General features: G+C 34.6%; 3 protein-coding genes across 14 annotated transcripts; 2 read left to right on the forward strand and 1 right to left on the reverse strand.

Annotated features, from left to right (window-relative positions):
* Window positions 1–5237: 5237 nt before the first annotated feature.
* Window positions 5238–8469, forward strand: LOC130503157 (protein HOTHEAD-like). Its single transcript, XM_056997827.1, has 6 exons — window positions 5238–5417; window positions 5852–6242; window positions 6763–7073; window positions 7149–7534; window positions 7602–8170; window positions 8256–8469. The coding sequence occupies exons 1-6, from the start codon at window positions 5315–5317 to the stop codon at window positions 8308–8310; spliced, it is 1815 nt and encodes a 604-aa protein (XP_056853807.1). The 5' UTR covers window positions 5238–5314; the 3' UTR covers window positions 8311–8469.
* Window positions 8470–10520: 2051 nt separating this feature from the next.
* On the reverse strand, window positions 10521–15435 carry LOC108809100 (beta-galactosidase 17). 4 transcript variants are annotated; one of them, XM_056997816.1, is made up of 20 exons: window positions 15161–15435; window positions 14765–14962; window positions 14549–14653; window positions 14257–14452; window positions 14036–14124; window positions 13604–13684; window positions 13360–13454; window positions 13209–13279; window positions 12985–13075; window positions 12792–12909; window positions 12612–12707; window positions 12496–12544; window positions 12226–12413; window positions 12035–12106; window positions 11772–11924; window positions 11630–11680; window positions 11292–11442; window positions 11033–11178; window positions 10888–10953; window positions 10521–10769 (listed from the first exon to the last, which is right to left on the reverse strand). In XM_056997816.1, exons 2-20 carry the CDS (start codon window positions 14927–14929, stop codon window positions 10665–10667), a joined length of 2088 nt encoding a protein of 695 aa, XP_056853796.1. In that variant the 5' UTR covers window positions 14930–14962; window positions 15161–15435; the 3' UTR covers window positions 10521–10664. The 4 variants fall into 4 exon arrangements, with proteins under 4 accessions (XP_056853796.1, XP_056853795.1, XP_056853794.1 ...); XM_056997815.1 differs by having other exon boundaries at window positions 15111–15435; XM_056997814.1 differs by having other exon boundaries at window positions 14765–15435.
* Window positions 15436–17086: 1651 nt separating this feature from the next.
* Window positions 17087–19757, forward strand: LOC130494756 (putative F-box/kelch-repeat protein At2g44030). Of its 9 annotated transcripts, none has more exons than XM_056997819.1 (4): window positions 17087–17998; window positions 18101–18147; window positions 18257–18358; window positions 18445–19757. In XM_056997819.1, the coding sequence occupies exon 4, from the start codon at window positions 18752–18754 to the stop codon at window positions 19421–19423; it is 672 nt and encodes a 223-aa protein (XP_056853799.1). In that variant the 5' UTR covers window positions 17087–17998; window positions 18101–18147; window positions 18257–18358; window positions 18445–18751; the 3' UTR covers window positions 19424–19757. The 9 variants fall into 9 exon arrangements, with proteins under 9 accessions (XP_056853799.1, XP_056853800.1, XP_056853802.1 ...); XM_056997820.1 differs by having other exon boundaries at window positions 17087–17459; window positions 17728–17998; window positions 18257–19757; XM_056997822.1 differs by having other exon boundaries at window positions 17087–17459; window positions 17779–17998; window positions 18257–19757.
* Window positions 19758–19797: the final 40 nt, after the last annotated feature.

Below are 19797 nucleotides of genomic sequence, written 5' to 3' on the forward strand. Positions count from 1 at the left end.
TAAAGAAGCTTCATGGACGTGAAACCGAATCTGCTGTTTCTGGATTCAGTAGTGCATTAGCTGCTTTTGATATTGAAGAAGAAACAAAGAGACAAAATGGTGAAGAGTCTTCAAGATTATTCAAGAGGTGTCATAGAATCTAAGGCCAAGGAAGAAGCTGGAAAGGTTTTTGATGCGTATGAAAGATAGGTATAATATATAGCAACCTTTTCAAAACTAGTCTAAAACAACACTTAAGTTTTGAATCTTACTTTTGTCTTCTTCAGGTTTGCTACAATCTTCAGCAATGATGCTGATTCAATGCCACGAGTTTGGACTGGAAAAGAAGATCTTCGAGCAATTACTAAAGCAGCTAGATCAGCTGTACGTTTTTGGATTCCTCTCACCGTTTTGTTTACAAGTCTTGAGAGAAAGTCTTAAAACACTTTCTTATGGTTTATTTGTTTCAGTCCTTGAAGTTGCTCTCAGTAATGGCTGTAATGCGATTGAGTGATGAAACCGATAACATCGAGAAGACACTAACTGTCGCTCTTTTGGATTCAACAACGTCTAAGAAAAGCATTACAGCATCTGATCCATTGGCTTCAAGCACTTGGGATGAGGTATGTTTGACTCTGCTCCAACGTGTTGTAACTTGAGTTGATTCTTGATCTTAATATTTTTTTTGTAGATTCCATCATCAAGAACTTTGATCACACCGGTCCAGTTGTAAATCTATATGGAGACAGTTCAAGACAGAAACAGAGTATACAGTGACTCAAGCCATATCTGCACAGGCATGGTTACTTTACTCGCACGTTTGCTCTATGCTATGTTTTTTTTTTTATGAATACTAATTGGTTATACTAATTTAGGAAGCGAATAAGCGTGGTAATAACTGGTTACCCCCTCCATGGGCTATTTTTGCATTGATCATACTTGGATTCAACGAGTTCATGACTCTTCTAAGGTCCATCAAAGCTAGTATTGAATGTTTTATATTTGATGAATGGCATGTAGATTCTGAAAACTCTTTGCTTCTTACTATGACAGAAACCCTCTCTATCTTGGTGTCTTGTTTGTTGGTTTCTTACTTCTGAAAGCCCTCTGGACGCAACTGGATATCCCTGGCGAGTTTCGCAATGGTGGCAGTAAGTATTCTACCAATCTTCTCAACCTCCAAATAACGTAGTAGTAGTAGTTTTTTTAAGAATTTCTGATAATGATACTCATATGATATTGCTGCTACATATGATTTATTTAGCTTCCAGGGCTCATTTCGATATCAGCAAAGTTTGTTCCCACAATCATGAACCTTGTCAAGAATCTTGCTGAACAAGGGGAAGCTCCTCCTCCAGCTACTCCAGAGAACCGTCGTCCTAGCAACAACACTTCTTCATCAGAAAATCCACCAGAGCACAAAAGTGCATCAAAGACGGATTGAGAGGAGAGTAACAAAGAATCTTCTTACGATTTCAAAGGTTTGTTCTCCAATACTTGGTGTTTTTTAACTTGTTTAAAAACGTTGCTCACTTTTTCTTTATACACAACAAGTGACTTAAAAACATTGTGGCATGATTTGATTCTGAATCCGTTTGATTATTTCTTTTTTCTTAATTCTTAATGTAAAAATAAAATAAAATATTGAAGGACTATAAATACATGTACGATCTCAATTACTAGTTTCGTGGGATAAAATATTGAAGCATGGGATAACATGCTAGTCACGAGAAAAGGGAGCAGAAATTAATCTTTACATTAACTGCTGAGTGGTAAAGTTTTGTAACCATTATTATAAACTATTGAATACACATACTGAATCCAACTCATGGATTGGTGTGTGTATTTATTATCATCATTTCTTTACAGTTTGCATATCCACCCACCGAAAATCACCATATAGAATGATTTTATATCTTTAAGAAATGTCCATAAGCTTTTTCTGTGCTACTAGCTACTAGGTATTAACGAAAACAGTTTTGTAAGAATATCAAACTACATAGTTATAGTCGTTGTGAGTATAGCTGTCAAATGTTTCGTCCCTTTTAATTGAGTTTCTCTACAAACAATTTTTGTGGGGGTTTTGGTTGATCGGTAATGGACAAAAAGTCTTTTTTTTTTTTTTTTTGGGTCAAATGGACAAAAAGTCTTAAAAAACGTATATATACAATAAAAATTGTCTAAAAAGGTTTTGCCCATTAATAACGAAGCACACAAAAATATTGGTTCACATATAAACTCATTAATCTCTATTCCACATTATATTTTTTTTTTTGTAAACTGGCTTCTATTCCACATTATATAAAACTTTCAAATTTGTAGTTACTTTGTATACAAATCTCATGCGATCTATATGACTTACGCACGTGATGCGATGTGACATTAATATACTCGTCCTCTAAATTCAACATTAATATACAAATTTTCTTTTCTTCGAAACAAAATTGGCTAACTTATCCGAGGTTATTCTAATCCCCTATATATTATTTTAGGAACACTAAAAGAAAACAACCTTAACTTGATGTGTTATTTACACAATGTCATTTCCTAGGTGGCATTCTCACATTCACTCTCCCCTATTTTGATAAAATCATTATTACTAGAATATACATTTTGCCATTGTCAAATCAATCTAAATATTATAACACATAAATTATTGTTATGATCGTAATAAAATATGAATTTTCAATCAATCATTTATGTGTTGACTTTCCATATATAACAAAGTCACGTAATTTCCATATTAAACGATTTTGTAGAATGTTGTGAGAATTCGGATTGACCAATTTTTTCATATATAAGTGCGCTTTTCATTTCTTATTCAAAACAGACAAATTTATTAGTAGGTTTGTTTTATAGTAACTGCGCTTTTTCGTTTCTAAAGCGCAATTATATAAGAAAATTTACTGATACTGTATGTATATAAGTTCGGATACTCAACATTCTGTACCTCATTATCAAATACTGAAACAATGAATAATGCTCATAAGCCATATCTATTTTTTAATAATGTATAAAAAACTAATATGGACCAAATAATAAAGTTCCTGTGATTTCAAAATAGAAATATTTTTAACAATGTATAAAAAACTAATATGGACCTCCATCACTAAAATAAAAAACATATTCGTTTTTTTACCTTACTGTAACCCGATACGTATATTTGCAAAACCAAAAAGCTAAATCAATTACAAAAAAAAAACTTAATTCGTTTTTTGACTTTGCATGATTAGAGCATGGTAATGTATTATTTTGCTATGTCAATAGGCGAATAAAAGGTAAGTAGATATGTAATGTTATAAATTGTAGCCATGGATTTATTTCAGCAGATTACTGCTTTAAAAATATGATTGATTCAAGTTTTTTTTACGGAAAATGTTTATGTCTAATATATTCAAATAATGTTTTTAAGACTCAAAATTGATTCTATTTTTAAAAACAAATCATGCATTTATTCTTAAATTTGATTGGGAGGTTACCATTTATGCAATATTGTCATTTCATGGTCTAAAAAAATTCTTTTTCCTAATTATTAATCAATTCGATACTGTCTACATTAATGATGATTCGTTAACATCGTAATTACATATCAAGATTTCCGCACATTAAGTAAATTCGGCATACTATATATATATTGCTTACACTACATGATCACTTCCATCACAATCTTAACAGCTCAAAAATATCACTCAAAATACAAGGTTTGAATTTCATCTCTGATGTTCAAAAAATCGATGCTCTCAGAAAGAGGTATATCATTTCAATTTGTAAAAAAGAGTAAATTATTATAACTTTTTTTGGTAAACTTATTCATTGTTATTTTTCTATAAGATTGCAAACGATGAGTTTTGAAGATAATTTTCACTAGATTTGGTGTTTTTTCCTATTATCTATGTTGCTTTAATTATTATCATAATAATTCTGTTATGAAAACAATAGTTCTATTTTATATGTTTTGTCTTTTTTAAATTCATGATAAACTTGTATTGTTTATGAAGCGTTGGTTTCATCCTCTATTTAAACAAACTTTTACATTCAATTTTTAATTAATTTATATTATATTAATCACAGTGTTATACATATATATATTCTATTATATCTTACTTTATGTATTTTGAATTTCTAATATTTATAAATTAAAAGTCATATTTTTTTAAATCACTTATTCCGCGCAGGGCGCGGATTATCACCTAGTTTTGTTAGTAAAACCCATGATTACATGCTCACCCAAATAACACGGAATGTGTTTTCTGTTTGGTTAGGTAGGTAAAGCTAATCAATTAGATTAGCTGTCAAAATATACATGACTCGTGAAGATTTTGTTAACTCACAGTTATGGTCATAATTACGATCTACTGAAAAAAAAATACTCGCCAAAAACATGGCTCCGTATATTGTTGTTTTTTGCGGTATGGTTAGGTGAAGATGATTAATGGATACACTTTCAAATCTATGAAGTTTTGATCCGACGGCTACCAGACATCCTACTTCAACCGTTTCATATCGCCATTAATGACAAAGACAAGCTTTGCAACTCTCTTTTTTATCTTTATATTGTTTTTTAAGTACTCTATGGTTTAACTGGTCCCATAAGTCAAAACAAATCAAATGATCTATCATCACCATGGGTAAACGGCGACAGCAACCCTCTTAAGTCTTTGTTTAAGATGAAAGCGTAAATGATAATGACTGACTGTAGTTGACCAAAAAAAAATGATAATGACTGTTCTAATCAGCAGTGAAGTGTACTTATCATTAATTTCTGCAAGAAACTGTTGATCTGTTATAGTAGGTGACTATTTATAATTAACTAGATAGTTCTAGTAGTTAACTCTGTAGGCATTTTGAAGATTATGTTTTCGATTTACAATGAAAAGAGTTTCTTTATAGAATTGTTTTTTTTACATGGTTAAAATTTATGGTTCCATGACGTTCTAGTTATAAAAAAAATACTATTATGGTTAAATCGGGAACAACTCAATAAGTAAGATTATACACTTGTCCTTTTCATTTGCTATTTTCGCCAAAAATGGGACACTTGAGATCCCATTTCGTTTGTGTAGTCTGTAGACCACCAACATAACTATTTAATATTTATTAACTCGGTCTCTTACTGTTTACTTTTTACGAAGATGTTATCTAACTAAATTCGATGTATTCGTATAAATGGTTACATATTATGTAAACAATATATAGAAATGTAGGTGTATTTAATATAGTTGCTCAGTTGGATCCAAGTGTTATTTATAGGAGAAGGTACACACAAAACAAGGCCATTCATGAAAAGCCACATAAGAAGTTGAAGCAGAAGCAAAAAAAAAACATTAAAAACTCTATGTTTTGGTTTCTGCAGTCTCCAATGGCTCTCAAGCTCTTTCTCTTTCTCTTTGCTCTTCTTCTCTGTCTACCAACTTCTCTCTCCTCCACTGCTTCTAAAGGTTACTCCTCTCATCACACATTTCTCATTACAAACTTTCACTTCTGTTTTCTTGTTAGTGTTGTGTTTGAAGTAAACATACATACTCTTTCTCTCTTAGTCGTTGACGATTCTTTCTAGTTGTGGAGATATGTTTCTCAAAATTAGCTTATGTCCGAACTTGTTCACAGTCATATACTTTATATAACCACTCTACCATGAGTTAATCATTTCTTGAAGGAGAAACTCTGTTTCTTGATTCATCAGGACTGAATCTGGAGTGATTAGGACACTAACAACAGTTCAGTCTTCTTTTTTACGGAGAACTGTTATGTTTTTTTGTTAGGTTATGTTCTGCTCACGACATTAATTGTATAGTTACTTCTACCAACTACCCATACTTGTTTAGTTCTTGTCTAGTTAAATAAACTATTAAATACAATTTTTTATATGTAGGTAAAGAGCAGAAGCTGAAGTTCAATCCTTACAGATACACGTTCATCGATAAAGCCAGCACATTCGCATCATCTTCCTCATCTTCTTTTTCATCCAACGGTCAAGATTCCACGTACGACTACATAGTCATCGGAGGCGGAACCGCAGGCTGCCCCCTAGCTGCAACGCTGTCGCGGAATTTCAGCGTTCTTGTTTTAGAGAGAGGTGGCGTTCCGTTTACAAACGCAAACGTCTCTTTCCTCAGGAACTTCCACATCGGACTTGCTGACACGTCAGCTTCCTCTGCGTCTCAGGCATTTGTTTCTACTGACGGCGTTTATAACGCTCGTGCTAGAGTTCTTGGCGGCGGTTCTTGTATTAACGCCGGTTTCTACTCCAGAGCCGATGCTGCGTAAGTAACTGTTACCGTTTTAAGGAAAAGAAAACAAGATTGTGATTTGTAATCTTGAAATAGATCTTGTTGTTTATAAAGAAATCAAATATATTTTTTCTGTTTTTAAAAGATAAATATTTTATAAAAACTGTTTGTTCCTAGAAATACATTTTCAACGTTTTATATATTTTATGAGTAAATCGTAAATTCAAACAAAAAATTTTATTTTTAGAATTACTATTGGTTAGAAATTAATGGAAATACCAGTTAATTACATTTTTTTTATCAAATTGTTATGTGTTTTCCTAATGTATAAACACATAAAAACGTTTTTTTTTGAACACCCACACAGAAAAGTTTATTTTAAAAAAAAAACTGAGGGATTAGTTGATATGATCCATGCCTCGTGTCATTTATTGGTCCAGTGCTACATTTATAAAAGCGCACCGATCGAGAATGTTGTGTACTTGTGTAATAATGGGCCATGAGGTTTTACCACCACGTCTTTTAATGTTTCACACATGTTCGATTTGTGTAGGTTCGTGAAGCGAGCAGGATGGGATCCGAAGCTAGTGAACGAGTCGTATCCATGGGTGGAGCGAGAGATCGTTCATCAGCCGAAGCTGACGTTATGGCAGAAAGCTCTGAGAGACAGTCTTTTAGAGGTTGGAGTCAGACCTTTCAATGGCTTCACTTACGATCACGTCTCTGGCACCAAGATCGGCGGCACAATATTCGATAGGTTCGGCCGTCGTCACACCGCCGCAGAGCTTCTCGCTTATGCTAACCCTCAGAAGCTCAGAGTCTTGATCTACGCCACCGTGCAAAAGATAGTCTTTGACACATCTGGTACAAATGATATAAACTAGGGTTTGCTTGACTTCCAAGTTACTCAAGAACTTATGTTTTTGGTTTTGGATGCAGGAACAAGACCTAGAGTAACAGGTGTGATATTCAAAGACGAGAATGGTAACCAGCACCAGGCTCTGCTCTCGAATAGGAAAGGAAGTGAAGTGATCTTGTCTAGTGGAGCCATTGGGTCACCACAGATGCTGATGTTAAGTGGGATTGGACCTAAGAGGGAGCTTAAGAGACTGAAGATTCCTTTGGTTCTAGAGAATGAGCATGTGGGGAAAGGAATGGCTGATAATCCTATGAACACCATCTTGGTGCCTTCAAAGGCGCCCATAGAGCAGTCACTTATACAGACCGTTGGAATCACAAAGATGGGTGTGTATGTTGAAGCCAGCACTGGCTTTGGTCAGTCCCCTGAGAGCATTCATACTCACTATGGGGTTATGTCAGACAAGGTAACAATAAACTACATAAAGCTTATCTTATTACCGTCTTTGTAATGGTCTTTGAATCTTTATGCAGAATGAATTATTTTCCACCATACCTGCAAAGCAGAGAAGACCAGAGGCAACACAAGCTTACATCAGAAGAAACAAGTACCAACTTCATGAAGCATTCAATGGAAGTTTCATCTTGGAGAAACTAGCTTACCCAATCTCTAGAGGGCATTTGAGTTTGCTCAACACAAATGTAGACGACAACCCTTCAGTCACCTTCAACTACTTCAAACACCCGATGGATCTCCAACGCTGCGTTGAAGCCATTCGTCTGGTTTCAAAAGTTGTGACGTCTAAACGTTTCCTAAACTACACGCAGTGCGACAAGCAAAACGTACACGAGATGCTTAGCTTAAGTGTCAAGGCAAATATCAATCTAAGACCAAAGCAAGTGAATGATACCAAATCCATGGAGCAGTTCTGTAAAGACACTGTTGTCACAATCTGGCACTATCATGGTGGTTGTCTTGTGGGTAAAGTAGTGAGCCCTGACCGCAAAGTTCTCGGTGTTAACAGGCTCAGAGTTATTGATGGTTCCACATTTGATGAGTCTCCTGGAACCAACCCTCAAGCCACAGTCATGATGATGGGAAGGTAAATCAATATCAGTAATAACAAAATGGATTCAAGGTTTCCTTTAACTTCAGTATATAAACATAGAATTTGACAATCTTTGCAGATACATGGGAGTCAAGATTCTTCGAGAGAGACTTGGAAACAAGGCAGGTGTTTAATTTTCAAAGTGAGCTGTTATCATACAACATAACTCGTTGGATAATTTCTCCATCTCTGCTTATTTTGATATTCTATTCATTGAAATATAGGATCAGATTGTGTGATGAACTGTGTGTAACCCTATTTAGGGCAATCGAATTTGTTTGCTTTTGTGAGAAGTTTATGGTTTCTGTCTGAATGTTATCATGCCTTGCCTTGCCTGATCTGATTTTGTTTTCAGGTTTACTCTTAACAATTTTCTCAACCTATAGCAAATTTACAATTTATATACATTATATACAAATATATAATTTTCATCTAAAAAAATATTTTATTACTTCAAAAGTATTTGTTATGTTATTTAAAATATTTTTAAATGGAATATTACTTTTTTTTTAACTTTGTGTTTTAGTGAAATCATATTATTTATGCATATATTTCTGTTTTAGTTTTTTTTTACTTTATAAATGTTTTCTTTTTATTTTATATGTTATTTGTAAAATTTTAAAAGAAAACTAAATAAAATATCAATAAAAATATTTAATTGTAATATTTTTAATTCATTAAGGGTATCATCGTAATCAACCATCTTGAGAATAAACGTGAAGCGACACATAAGAAACTGACTTATCAAATAATATTATAGAGATATATATTTGATGGTGGCTAGATAGCAAGTCATAACGAGCTGATGATGGACTAAGTTAAAAGATTGTTTAAAAAAGAATTAAGTTAAAAGTTTTGCTTGAAAACACTTGGTTTTGTGTTTATCACACATGAATTTGTATGCCACACCTACTGAATGTAGGAAGCAAGAATTAGCATAGAAGATAAGACTATACATAGCTATGTACCATTGACATTCTTCTACTTATTTGATAATTTTTGTGATGTTGGTTACTCCAAACAATCTATAAGCATTTATAAACTGTTCTTACATTTTTTGTGACAAGTAAAAAGCGAAAAAAACATCTTTTTGTATACCCATGTTGAACTGAACAACCACAATTATATAAATGGAGACATAAACGGCAAACATAAAATATATGGATATTGATACATCATAGATACATCAATAAAGTTATTCTTAGATATATATTAAAAAATTCATAATATATCTTAAGAAAGAACATTTCATATAATATTTTAAATGCTAATAAAATTAATCAGTAGATATATTATTTTAAAATCAGTTTGTTTATTCTGGTTTATTATGTTCTAAATAAACCACACTCACATAGATAATCTATGTCATGTACATTGTTATAAAAATTATATCTCTAGCTTGGTCTTGCGCTTGAGATCACACATGATCTTGTAAACTATACTGAATCTAATAAGCAAGCATTAGCATAGAAGATCAGGTTATTCATAGCTAGGTGGCATTAACATTTGTCGACGTGTTTGATGTTTTTAGTGATTTTGCTTACTCCAAACAGTCTATAAGAGAACCATTAGCGAATAGTTTCTATATCCCAATATCTATCGAATGTTATATTACTATTTAAACGTAATTATTTTTATGCAATTAAATTTAAATGATAAAAGAAAATTTTACAAATCAGATATTTCCAAATAAAATAAATATCTTTGACGTTTACACCAACGTTTCTAGAAGACGAGACGATCCTCCTTTTCTCTATAATCTATTTTATGCTTTTTGTTTGTTAAATATTAATTATGGCGAAAGATTTTCACTTTTTGCCAGGCGCATGCTCTAAACATTTTAGAAATTGATGGGAGAAGTAAAAAAATGAGAAAACAGCCTTTGGTGTACCTATGTTGCACTAAAACAAGTAATGATGGAAACGAAGACATCAACAACAAACATAAAATATATGGATACTAATCAAAGATACGTCAATACAATTATCCTTAGATCTACAAAAATGTTTCACTATAAATCTTAACATAAAAGAACATTCGATATAATATCTTAAATACTATTAATATTAATATTCAAATAAATTACTAAATTAATATTCAAATAAATTACTTTTGAAATCAGTTTGTTTTTTCCAGAGTTATGTCGCAAAAACAACTTATTCCACAATACATAAAGTTTCCAGCATTCTTTCAGATTATACAAGTCAGCTTTGTGATGGTCTATTCAAAGGAAATAATTTGAAATATGGATTTGAGAATATTTTTCATTTCTATAATAAATATATTAGTTTTACCAAAGTTATATGATATGTAGCAACTTAGCATGATGTTGTTAGTTTATTAATTTGGGTTTTCAAGCTTTAGTTTTACTATTTATTTTCATTTTTTGTCAGTAAACTGACGAGAATCTTCGTCCATTGAAAGTTAATAAGTGCAACAAACAAATTATTTCCCAAACATGGCTGCTGGCTACTGCACAACTGAACGGCTACAACTGATTGACTTTAGATTCATTTGAACCGCATGTGAAGTTTTCCTGATACACCGACTCCAGCAAAAGGTCGACATGTGGAGATTCCAACTCGAAGATCACCTGAAAAGAGAGTTTTCAGCAAATCTAAGTGATAGAAAGATGCAATGAGGAATGTGTAGAGAATCTCTGACTTCCAGATAAGAAAATGTGTACTAGATTTATGTTCTTGTTGACATACCACATAATTTTTGCCAGGCTTAAGGACTGGTGCAGGAACGTAGAGGTTGCATTGTGGTCCAACAGACTGCAAAAGAAAGAGACATGTATAAGAAGAAACTCTAAGATACTATGTACATTGGATAAGCTTTAGGACAGAGCTTAACCGGCCAATATCTTCCGATGTTGAATTTATTGACAAACGCAACTCCTTTACCCCAACTGTTGAATGATAGATAAGTGTCTTTGATTTCTTCTACACTGTTGATAGAGAACTCACCAGCAAACAGAGCTGGTTCTTTTTGACCCAATTCTACAATAGTCAGTGAAAGAAGCAGTTAGCTTCATGTAGACGACCGGAAGTTCCATCACCAACACTCTTAACTTAACCAAGAATGTGCTGGAAGATAAAAACAGAGCACTGACCATTTGTAAGCTCAAACGGTTCACTTCTATTTTTGGTATGTTGCATCTCGAAACTGAAATTTGGCATTTGATTCAAGTTGTGGAAAGGAATTGGTATCATCTTCCATCCTTGGAGAACCTGACCATCTAGATAAACTGGAGACAGGATACCCTGGAAAGTCATACAAAATAGACCTTTTGAACAGCTTCCTAGATAATGTACAATGCTACCATGGAGTCCAAAATATTTAAACCGCAAACATCACTTCAATCTGGTATAGATAACCAACTTTGAAAAACCAACGAGATCAAATGTATAAACCTAACGTGATAAAGAAAATTTTATCAGAGTGTCGTACCTTCTCATCAAAGATATATGGCCCGTAATTCACACGACCCATGTTTTCAACCTATAAGAAACAGGATCACAGTAGTCACCCAAATGAGACTGTGCTTAACGGTAAACTAAATTGATGAACCTACAGCTGCTGATTCTCTTACCAGAATAAATAAGCTAGTGTCAGAGGTACACTCAGTAGTTGGAATAGAAACAGGTTGGTCGTTCCATCTCTCAGTTGTACCAATGTATCTCAGTACTCCCTCATCAACATCTTGGGAAAGGCAGGAAACAAACACTTGAGCTCTGTCATGAACCTGCAACGCCTTATGTTAGAAGATGAACCTTATGTTGCTCCTGGATTTAAGTCTCCCGGAAAACTACATTTACATATTGTCACTAGATTCAGATGAAAAGGAAACAATACCTTGGGTATTTTTAGTATATTTCCACTCTTTTTGGAAATGTATGAAGATTCATATACAAGAAATCCGAACATCTGGGAGCAAGACAATAAGGAATCAGATTACACAAAGTACAATAATATTAGACCACTTCATGGTGAGTAAGGAAATGCTTAAGCTGTACCAAGGGGAAGAGACTAACGATATTTCATACCTGTCCAGCAGATTCCATTGAAATTGGGTTGGCGGAAGTGATCATATCTACAGGATCTGTCATACTCATCAAATCAAACAGAGACATTGTCCTCTGCATCTTGATTGGGCCATACGCTTTCCGTTTTTTATTGGAGGGAGTAATGGAGTGAGGCGCAGCACTGTACTTCTTAATCACTCTCTGGAGAGCTGCAGAAATAGCACAAAGTTTGTCAAAGGAAAACAAAGCAAGGCCCGAAAATAGCTAAAAGCAATCATAAGATCATCAAACCTTTGAATTTTGGATTATCTATGTCACCAGATTCCTTAATTGGAGCATCCTGAAGAACAAAAAAAAACTTTAGAATATAAGTTAAAGAGTTTTTAGGTAATGATAAATTGACCTACATAATCATAGGAAGTCAGATCTGGTTTGTAGTCAGATTCATCAGAGCCAGTATTTGCTCCATTGTAGAAACCTAAGTTTGTTCCTCCATGCACCATCTGAACATCGCATGTACTAACGTCACATCTATCATGAATCACTAACTTGTAAAAAATTGTAAATAAAAATTATTAAGCACATACATATAGCACAGCAGAGCCATTTCGGGACAATATCTTTTCAAGGGAAGCTGCTGTAAATTCGGCATCTGTTTTTGCAATCTTCTCACCCCAATGCGTAAGCCAACCAGTATAGAACTCCCTGAATCACACAACTCAATGGATTGTAAACGAGAAATAAATTCATTGTAGAAAGTTAGGGTCACAAGAGACTTACGAAGAAAGTGGAGGTGATCTTCCTGGAGCATTAAACTTCTTTTGCAGTTCAAATATTGGCCAAGGGTCATCACCCGTACTGAAGTCAACAGCTATCAGAAAGATGTAGTTGCTTGTCATTTTTATAAACTTTACAATCAATGACGCATATATAGACATCTCAACACATATGTTGAAGTTTTATCAGGAAGAAGAGAACGAAATCATATAAATGAATTTCAGTACCTGAGTAGACATCATATAAGGGGATAGTTCCTTTCTCAAGGGTTTCTCTTGTACCGCCGTCTGTTGTATACCTGAAGATCATTAACAGCAAATCCACAATCTATTTTCACATAAGCCATTGTCGTATTGTTGAAGATGTCCAAAATCTTACAGAATAATATCATTCCCCAGGTGTCCTGTAGCCATAGTAACTAAATCACATAGATAAGCTTTGTCATTTCCATATGACCCATATTCATTTTCAATCTGCAAAAAAAAAAAAAACAGCCTCCAGCTTATGACCCATATGACTTAGTAAACTTGCCAATATAAAAGATCCAGCCTCTAGCTTCACATAGTGTTCCAGGTTAAAGCCAAGACATCCTATAAAGTGTACATTGTTTTCCTGTGCGTACCTGAACCATTATAACAGGACCGCCATTGCTGTAAAGCAGAGGAAACACCTTTGGCAATAAAACATTCCACCATCTTTCAACCTGTGACATACTTTGTTATGAATAACTCTACTTTCAATAAAAAAGGCATAATAACAGTCTTAAAATGCGCCTGTAACGAACATGACAGAGTGGGAAAATTAGGTAGGAAAGGATCTATATGGAGGATAGATATAGAGAATATCCCTAGCAAGAGAACAAAGATGAGAAATGCCTTTGACATAGTACACACGCAGGGAAGAGAAAATGCTGAGCTCAATAAGGAGAAAGCAGCAATCAAGTTAACACAATAAATGCTAGTTCCCACTACCAATGGATAAAATCTAGACTAATATTGCATACTGCAAGCTGATTAGCAGTGGTTTCAATTGTTTACTACAAATGGTTACTTACCAACTTAAGATATGCAGGATCTCCTGTCCTGAGTTTCAGAGGTGGTTTCACAGCAAGCAACCAAGCAGGAAAACCGCCTAAATCCCATTCTGTGATGGAAACAGGAACATGGATCAGCATTTGTTTCTGTCTAAAAGCAACATCTTCCACATGGTGCGATAAAAACATTGGAATCAACTCATAAGAATCAACAGCAACAGCAAAAAAAAAAAAACACAGACCTCCACAGATATAAGGTCCAGCACGCAGCATAACCAGCAAATCTAGTTTCTGACACAGCTTGATAAAGGACACAAGATCAGCAATGCCCTCAAAGACGAACTTCCCAGGCTTTGGTTCGTGCAGATTCCAAGGAACATACGTTTGTATAGTATTCAGACCTAAAGCCTTGGCTCTCAGAAGCCTATCTTCCCAGTACTGCAGCATCCATAATCTGGCTTTAATCCATCAATCAATCAAGCATTATCATAATTACCTAAATAACCAGTTATTCAGAGAGAGAGGACAATATACCTCAGGAAGAACTCGGAAGTAGTGCAAATCACCACCAATGATCTGGAAAGGATTCTCATCTTTCCAGAACATGTCATCTTTTATATAAAAGTCCCGAGACATCATCTACAAGACATCATCACTATACTAAGCAGGAGGATCCAGCAGCCAAAGAGAAGACATCAAGAAGCAAACTAACTCTCAGTAGAAATCTCTGAAAGTAAGAATCTTTCTTACCTTCTCGTCTCGAGTTACTGTTAGCGCACGAGGCAGAGACTGATGAGAGGTCAGTGACGGAAGGAGAGCGAAGACAGGAACACAGATTCCGACAGCAACAAGAGCCAGAAGCAACGCAAAAGCCAAATGATGTCTTCCTGTTGATGGCCTGCTTATCTTCACCATTGTCCCTCTTCTACAAGCGTCTCTAGGCTTGATCTAACATTTCTCAAAACAAAACACCACTGTTGTATTTCGTGCCGGAGAAATTCAAACCGGTTTAAACAAATCGAATTCCTAAACCGAGGGAAACAAGGTTCCGGTGAACTAATAATCACAGAAACATGAGCTTTGAGACGGAGAGAACCAATCGATATTCCTAACTTGATGTTCCTTAACAAGGTTCTGACAGCATACCAATCGATATTCCTAAGTTGATGTTTCTTAAAGAGCTAGACTTGACAAGGACGAGCTATCTGAAATTGCGACAGAAATTCACTGCTTGGTCTTGTAGGTGGCTATGGTAAAACTCTGTAATAAGCATGATCGGAGTAATTATTGATCGACCGTTGCAGCTTAACAGAAAAACAAAATTCCATAAATTCTCATTCGACCGGCGGTTAATTTGCCGCGATGGCCGGAAGAGTAAACGGCTCGACTTCACGGCGACATCAGCTGACAGATACTTCCTCTCCCGTGCTTATCACGTGCCGTTTAAGGGGACATTCTAATATTACCAAATTCGGTTAATTTATGTATACAACTATATATTATTTTTTTGGTAAAATGTTACAACTATATAGTATATAGTAGTATTTGTATAATTAACTATGTATACAAATGTATAGTATTTATTTTCTTCAAAAACGTACAAAAGTTGCCTTGAGCCAATGTCCAAGACAAAATAGGTTATATTTGAATTTTTTATATAATTATCAACAAAAACTTTGTTGTCTAGTAACTAGCAAAATCCAGAGAAAAAAAAATCGATTGAAATATAATAATCGTATTTATTATATTAATGATGTGAATAATTACTTACGACTTATTCTTGGGTTCACTCCCTAGGGTGAACCTCTAGGTTCACCAACCAATAGGATTGTGTCATTTAAGATTCAGTATCTTTTAAAAAAGGAAACAAAATATTATTGAATTATATTATACTTTTAAAATAAAAATTAAATAAAAATTATACTAATCACAAAAAAAAACTTTTTAATCTAAAAAAAATATTTTCAAAAAATATTTTTAACATTCCCAACAAACATTAAATCTTAAACTTTTGGATAAATTTTAAATTTTAAGATTTATCCAAGAATTTTGGATTTACCCAAGGGTTTAGGGTTTACCCAAGGGTTTAGGGTTTAGGATTAGGATTTAGGGTATAGTTTTTTGTTGATTGTGTTATAAATAGTTTTTTTTTAAATCAAAGTTTATAATTTATCCAAAGGTTTACTAAAGGATTTAGGGTTTAACATTTAGAGATTAGTGTTTTTTTGTGGTATTAATTTATTTTTTGAAAAAATATTTATTTTTTGCATTTTTAGTATTATTTTATTTATTTTTACTTTATTTTATTTATTTTTACTTTATTTTTATTTTTAACATGTAATATAATTTGACAATATTTTATTTTCTTTTTTAAATGATGTCAAATTTGAAATAACTAAATTCTATTGGTTGGTGAACCTAGAAGTTCACCTTAGGGGGTGAACCCAAGAATAACTCATTACTTACAAGCATAGCATTTGGATCCGTATTTCCAAATATTATTTAAAATAAAGCAATATATAATTTTTTCTGTTTTCCTAAAAGAAAAATAAACGTTAGTTTAGAGATTAACAAAATCTACTTAAGAGTTATTCTTGGGTTCACCCCCTATGTGAACTTTTAGATTCACCAACCAATAGAATTCAAGTATTTTATATTTAATATCTTTTAAAAAAGTAAATAAAATATTGTTAAATTATATTATATTTTCAAATAAATAGCTAAAAATAAATAAAAATAGTTGTAGTTGCAAATTTTTTTTTAATAAAAACTTTAAATCCAAAATACTAAACCCTAAACCCTAAATAATAAACCCTAAACCCTTGGAAAACCCTAAACCCTTGGGTAAACACTAAACCGTTGGATGAATCATAGTTTTAAAAATTAAAAAAATCTTTTTTTTCAATTACTACTGTTTTTATTTATTTTTAGCTATTTATTTTAAAAACATAATATAATTTAACAAGATTTTGTTTCTTTTTTTAAAAGATATTAAATAAGAAATACTTGAATCATATTGGTTGGTGAACCTAAACCCTAGGGGGTGAACCCAAGAATAAGTCCTTACTTAGACCATCCGCAACAGCGGTCCGTGACGAATCCTTAACCTTCTCTTTCTTCCGTGATGAAATATAATAATAATATTTTGGTTTAACTAACCAAGGATCAATCCTTCAAGAAGGATTGGAAGGACTTGATCCTTAACCTTCTCTTTCTTCCTCTCTCTCTCTCTATCTCTCCTCCCTGGCTCTCTCTCAATCTCTCCGCTCGCACATCCTGATCAGATGCGGAAAGTTCAGCTTCGCTTTCGATCCCTTGAGCTGAAACGCCGCTCGGTCGTACGCCACCACCGCGTCCTCCGGCGTCTCGTAGGTCCTGAGCCACACTCTTGCTCCGGGGTTCCGGTAGAAAACGGGCGGATTGACACCGTTATTGACGGAATCAGGTGAGCTTATTAAGTCGCTGTAATCAAAACCTGACATTTGATGATTATGAATATTTATGATGATTTAGTCTTAGTTAGTGCTTCTGAATCGAGTAGAAGTTTTAGAAAGTGAAAGCTGCTGAAGAATGAAGTGTTAAAGCACACTTGCGGAGAAGATTTATAAAGATACAGATCGATCTATGAGAGCTTGATGATTACTCTGTTTTAGTTACTCTGTTTCTTATCACATAAAGATCACGCCTTTATGATTTTTTTTAATTTCTGAAAGTTTCTAATTTTGGGGGTGGGTGAATAATCTTCATGACGCCTTATGTACAAGAACGAGTCAACATTGGTTCAGGACCACCAGGCTCCAAAGTCAGGTGGTTTAGGTCTTCTAGCAACGAGTCTAGATACATCAACACTATCACCTTTGAAGCCAAGGAAGGTTCTCCCACTCTTGTCATGGTTCATGGATACGGTGCTTCTCAAGGTTTCTTCTTCCGTAATTTTGATGCCCTTGCCTCTCGATTCAGGGTCATCGCTATTGACCAACTTGGGTAAGCAAACCCAACTTCCCTATCGTTTGCACTCTTTGTTGGTTCCAAAGGATTCATTTTGGACTGTATGATAAGGTAGTTTTATCCTTCTTCTTCTTCTAGGTGGGGTGGATCAAGTAGACCTGATTTTACGTGTAAAAGCACATAAGGTAATTCATCCATTCCCTCTACCTTCATCGAAACCTTTCTCAGTTTTGCTTTGTATATACGGAGTTGGTACACCAGTAATGGAACTGCTTTGTTCTTAATTTGTTTTAGGCAGAAACAGAGGCGCACACAAGATGGACTGGCGAGAATTTGGAAAACCATGTTGATGTCAAGAATGTTCTCGTTGACATGGGAATCTACTTCCAAGTGCAGGTAGCAGAGTTTAGTTGCTATGTATTTCATGAATGCTATTTGATGTCAGGAAGTAATTCGTTATCTATTTGTGTGTGTACTTGTAGGATGACTATCTGGATTGTTATTGTTCTTGTTCTTTTATTTGTTCTTGTTCTTTGCCAAAGCTTTTTTTTTCACAAGTATTAAAAACTCCAAATTGGAGAACACCATTGGACTTCAAATTTGGAGATGAATCCTTAACTATTCAAACACAAAAAAAAATAGTAAACTAATGCTAAGGATTCCAATGGTGGTAACACCATTGGAGATGCTCTTAGTTAGCACAACCAAGGCAAGAAACCCTAATAAAAGTTGGCCGTAAAAATAAGAGCACAGTGCAAAACCCCTGAAACCAAACTTAACCAAAACAAGATGACGAAGAAGTCATCATCATCAGAGCCTCCTCCGTCGTTTTTGTCGTTACCGCACGACATCGTCTTCAACACTCTGGCTAGGATCTCTCGAACCAATTATCCAATTCTGTCTCTTGTCTCCAAGAGTTTCCGTTCACTCCTGTCTTCGCCTGAACTCGAGGCCGCACGATCACTCATCGGAAGACCCGAGAAGTACCTCCACGTCTGCTTAAACCTCAATAACAACAAAAACAACCCTAACCCTAGATGGTTCATACTTTCCGAACGTAAGTTGATACCAACCCCTTCGTTTCCCTACCGACATCTCAACTCCTCGTGTCTTGTCTCAACTGGGTCTGAGACCTACGTAATCGGCGGTGGACTCGAAAGAAGCAAAAGAGTGTTTCTAATCGACTGTAAAACTCACCAGTGGCGTGAACTCCCCAACATGCGTCTTTCTCGAAAAGAAGCAGTCGCTAGGGTGATGGACGGTAAGATCTATGTGATTGGAGGCTGCAGCAGCAACTACTCTAAGTATAATGGAGAGGTTTACGACCCAAATACTCAAACTTGGGAGTTCGCAACTGCCACAAAAAACGATCTCCTTAATCGAAAAAGTCGTTACAGTTCCACGAAGTGCCTTATACCCACAGATTTTCCAGTTCCACCAAGTCGTCCTTGTCCGTGCTAACAGATAAAAAGTTGCGGTTGGTGGTTCGAGATGGTGAACTACGTTGCGATGGCTCATGTTGGTGGACTTTAGTTACGGGACTTGAAGCAATATCCTATCTGATTTCGGTGACGAACTCTGGGCAAGATAAGAGAGTTTTAGTTTGGTGGAAGACTAATAATAATGCTGAGGAATGTGAAACTGAGATTTGGTGTGCACAGATTTTAATTGGGATTTGGGGTTACAAGTCGATTCAAGGATTCATAGAGTGGTCTGAGAATGTGTTTACCTACCAGGGATGTCATGAATCTGATGATGATGATGATTCCGAATTCCTTTTGCATTCCGCTTTTGTAAGTCATGATTACTGAGTTTTGTTTTATTCTAGTCAATAA

Source organism: Raphanus sativus, unplaced genomic scaffold, assembly GCF_000801105.2.
Source record: "Raphanus sativus cultivar WK10039 unplaced genomic scaffold, ASM80110v3 Scaffold0838, whole genome shotgun sequence".
Taxonomy (NCBI): Eukaryota; Viridiplantae; Streptophyta; class Magnoliopsida; order Brassicales; family Brassicaceae; genus Raphanus; species Raphanus sativus.

What these genes read in the sequence shown, in the direction of transcription:
- LOC130503157 (XM_056997827.1), top strand. Translation starts at nt 5,315, where the DNA reads ATGTTTTGGTTTCTGCAGTCTCCAATGGCTCTCAAGCTCTTTCTCTTT. An exon ending in CTCCTCCACTGCTTCTAAAG is followed by an intron (nt 5,418 to 5,851) that starts GTTACTCCTCTC and finishes TTTTATATGTAG; the next exon opens with GTAAAGAGCAGAAGCTGAAG. An exon ending in TACTCCAGAGCCGATGCTGC is followed by an intron (nt 6,243 to 6,762) that starts GTAAGTAACTGT and finishes CGATTTGTGTAG; the next exon opens with GTTCGTGAAGCGAGCAGGAT.
- LOC108809100 (XM_056997816.1), bottom strand. Translation starts at nt 14,929, where the DNA reads ATGGTGAAGATAAGCAGGCCATCAACAGGAAGACATCATTTGGCTTTT. An exon ending in ATATACTAAAAATACCCAAG is followed by an intron (nt 11,925 to 12,034) that starts GTATTGTTTCCT and finishes AAGGCGTTGCAG; the next exon opens with GTTCATGACAGAGCTCAAGT. An exon ending in ACACTAGCTTATTTATTCTG is followed by an intron (nt 11,681 to 11,771) that starts GTAAGAGAATCA and finishes TGTTTCTTATAG; the next exon opens with GTTGAAAACATGGGTCGTGT.
- LOC130494756 (XM_056997818.1), top strand. Translation starts at nt 18,752, where the DNA reads ATGACGAAGAAGTCATCATCATCAGAGCCTCCTCCGTCGTTTTTGTCG.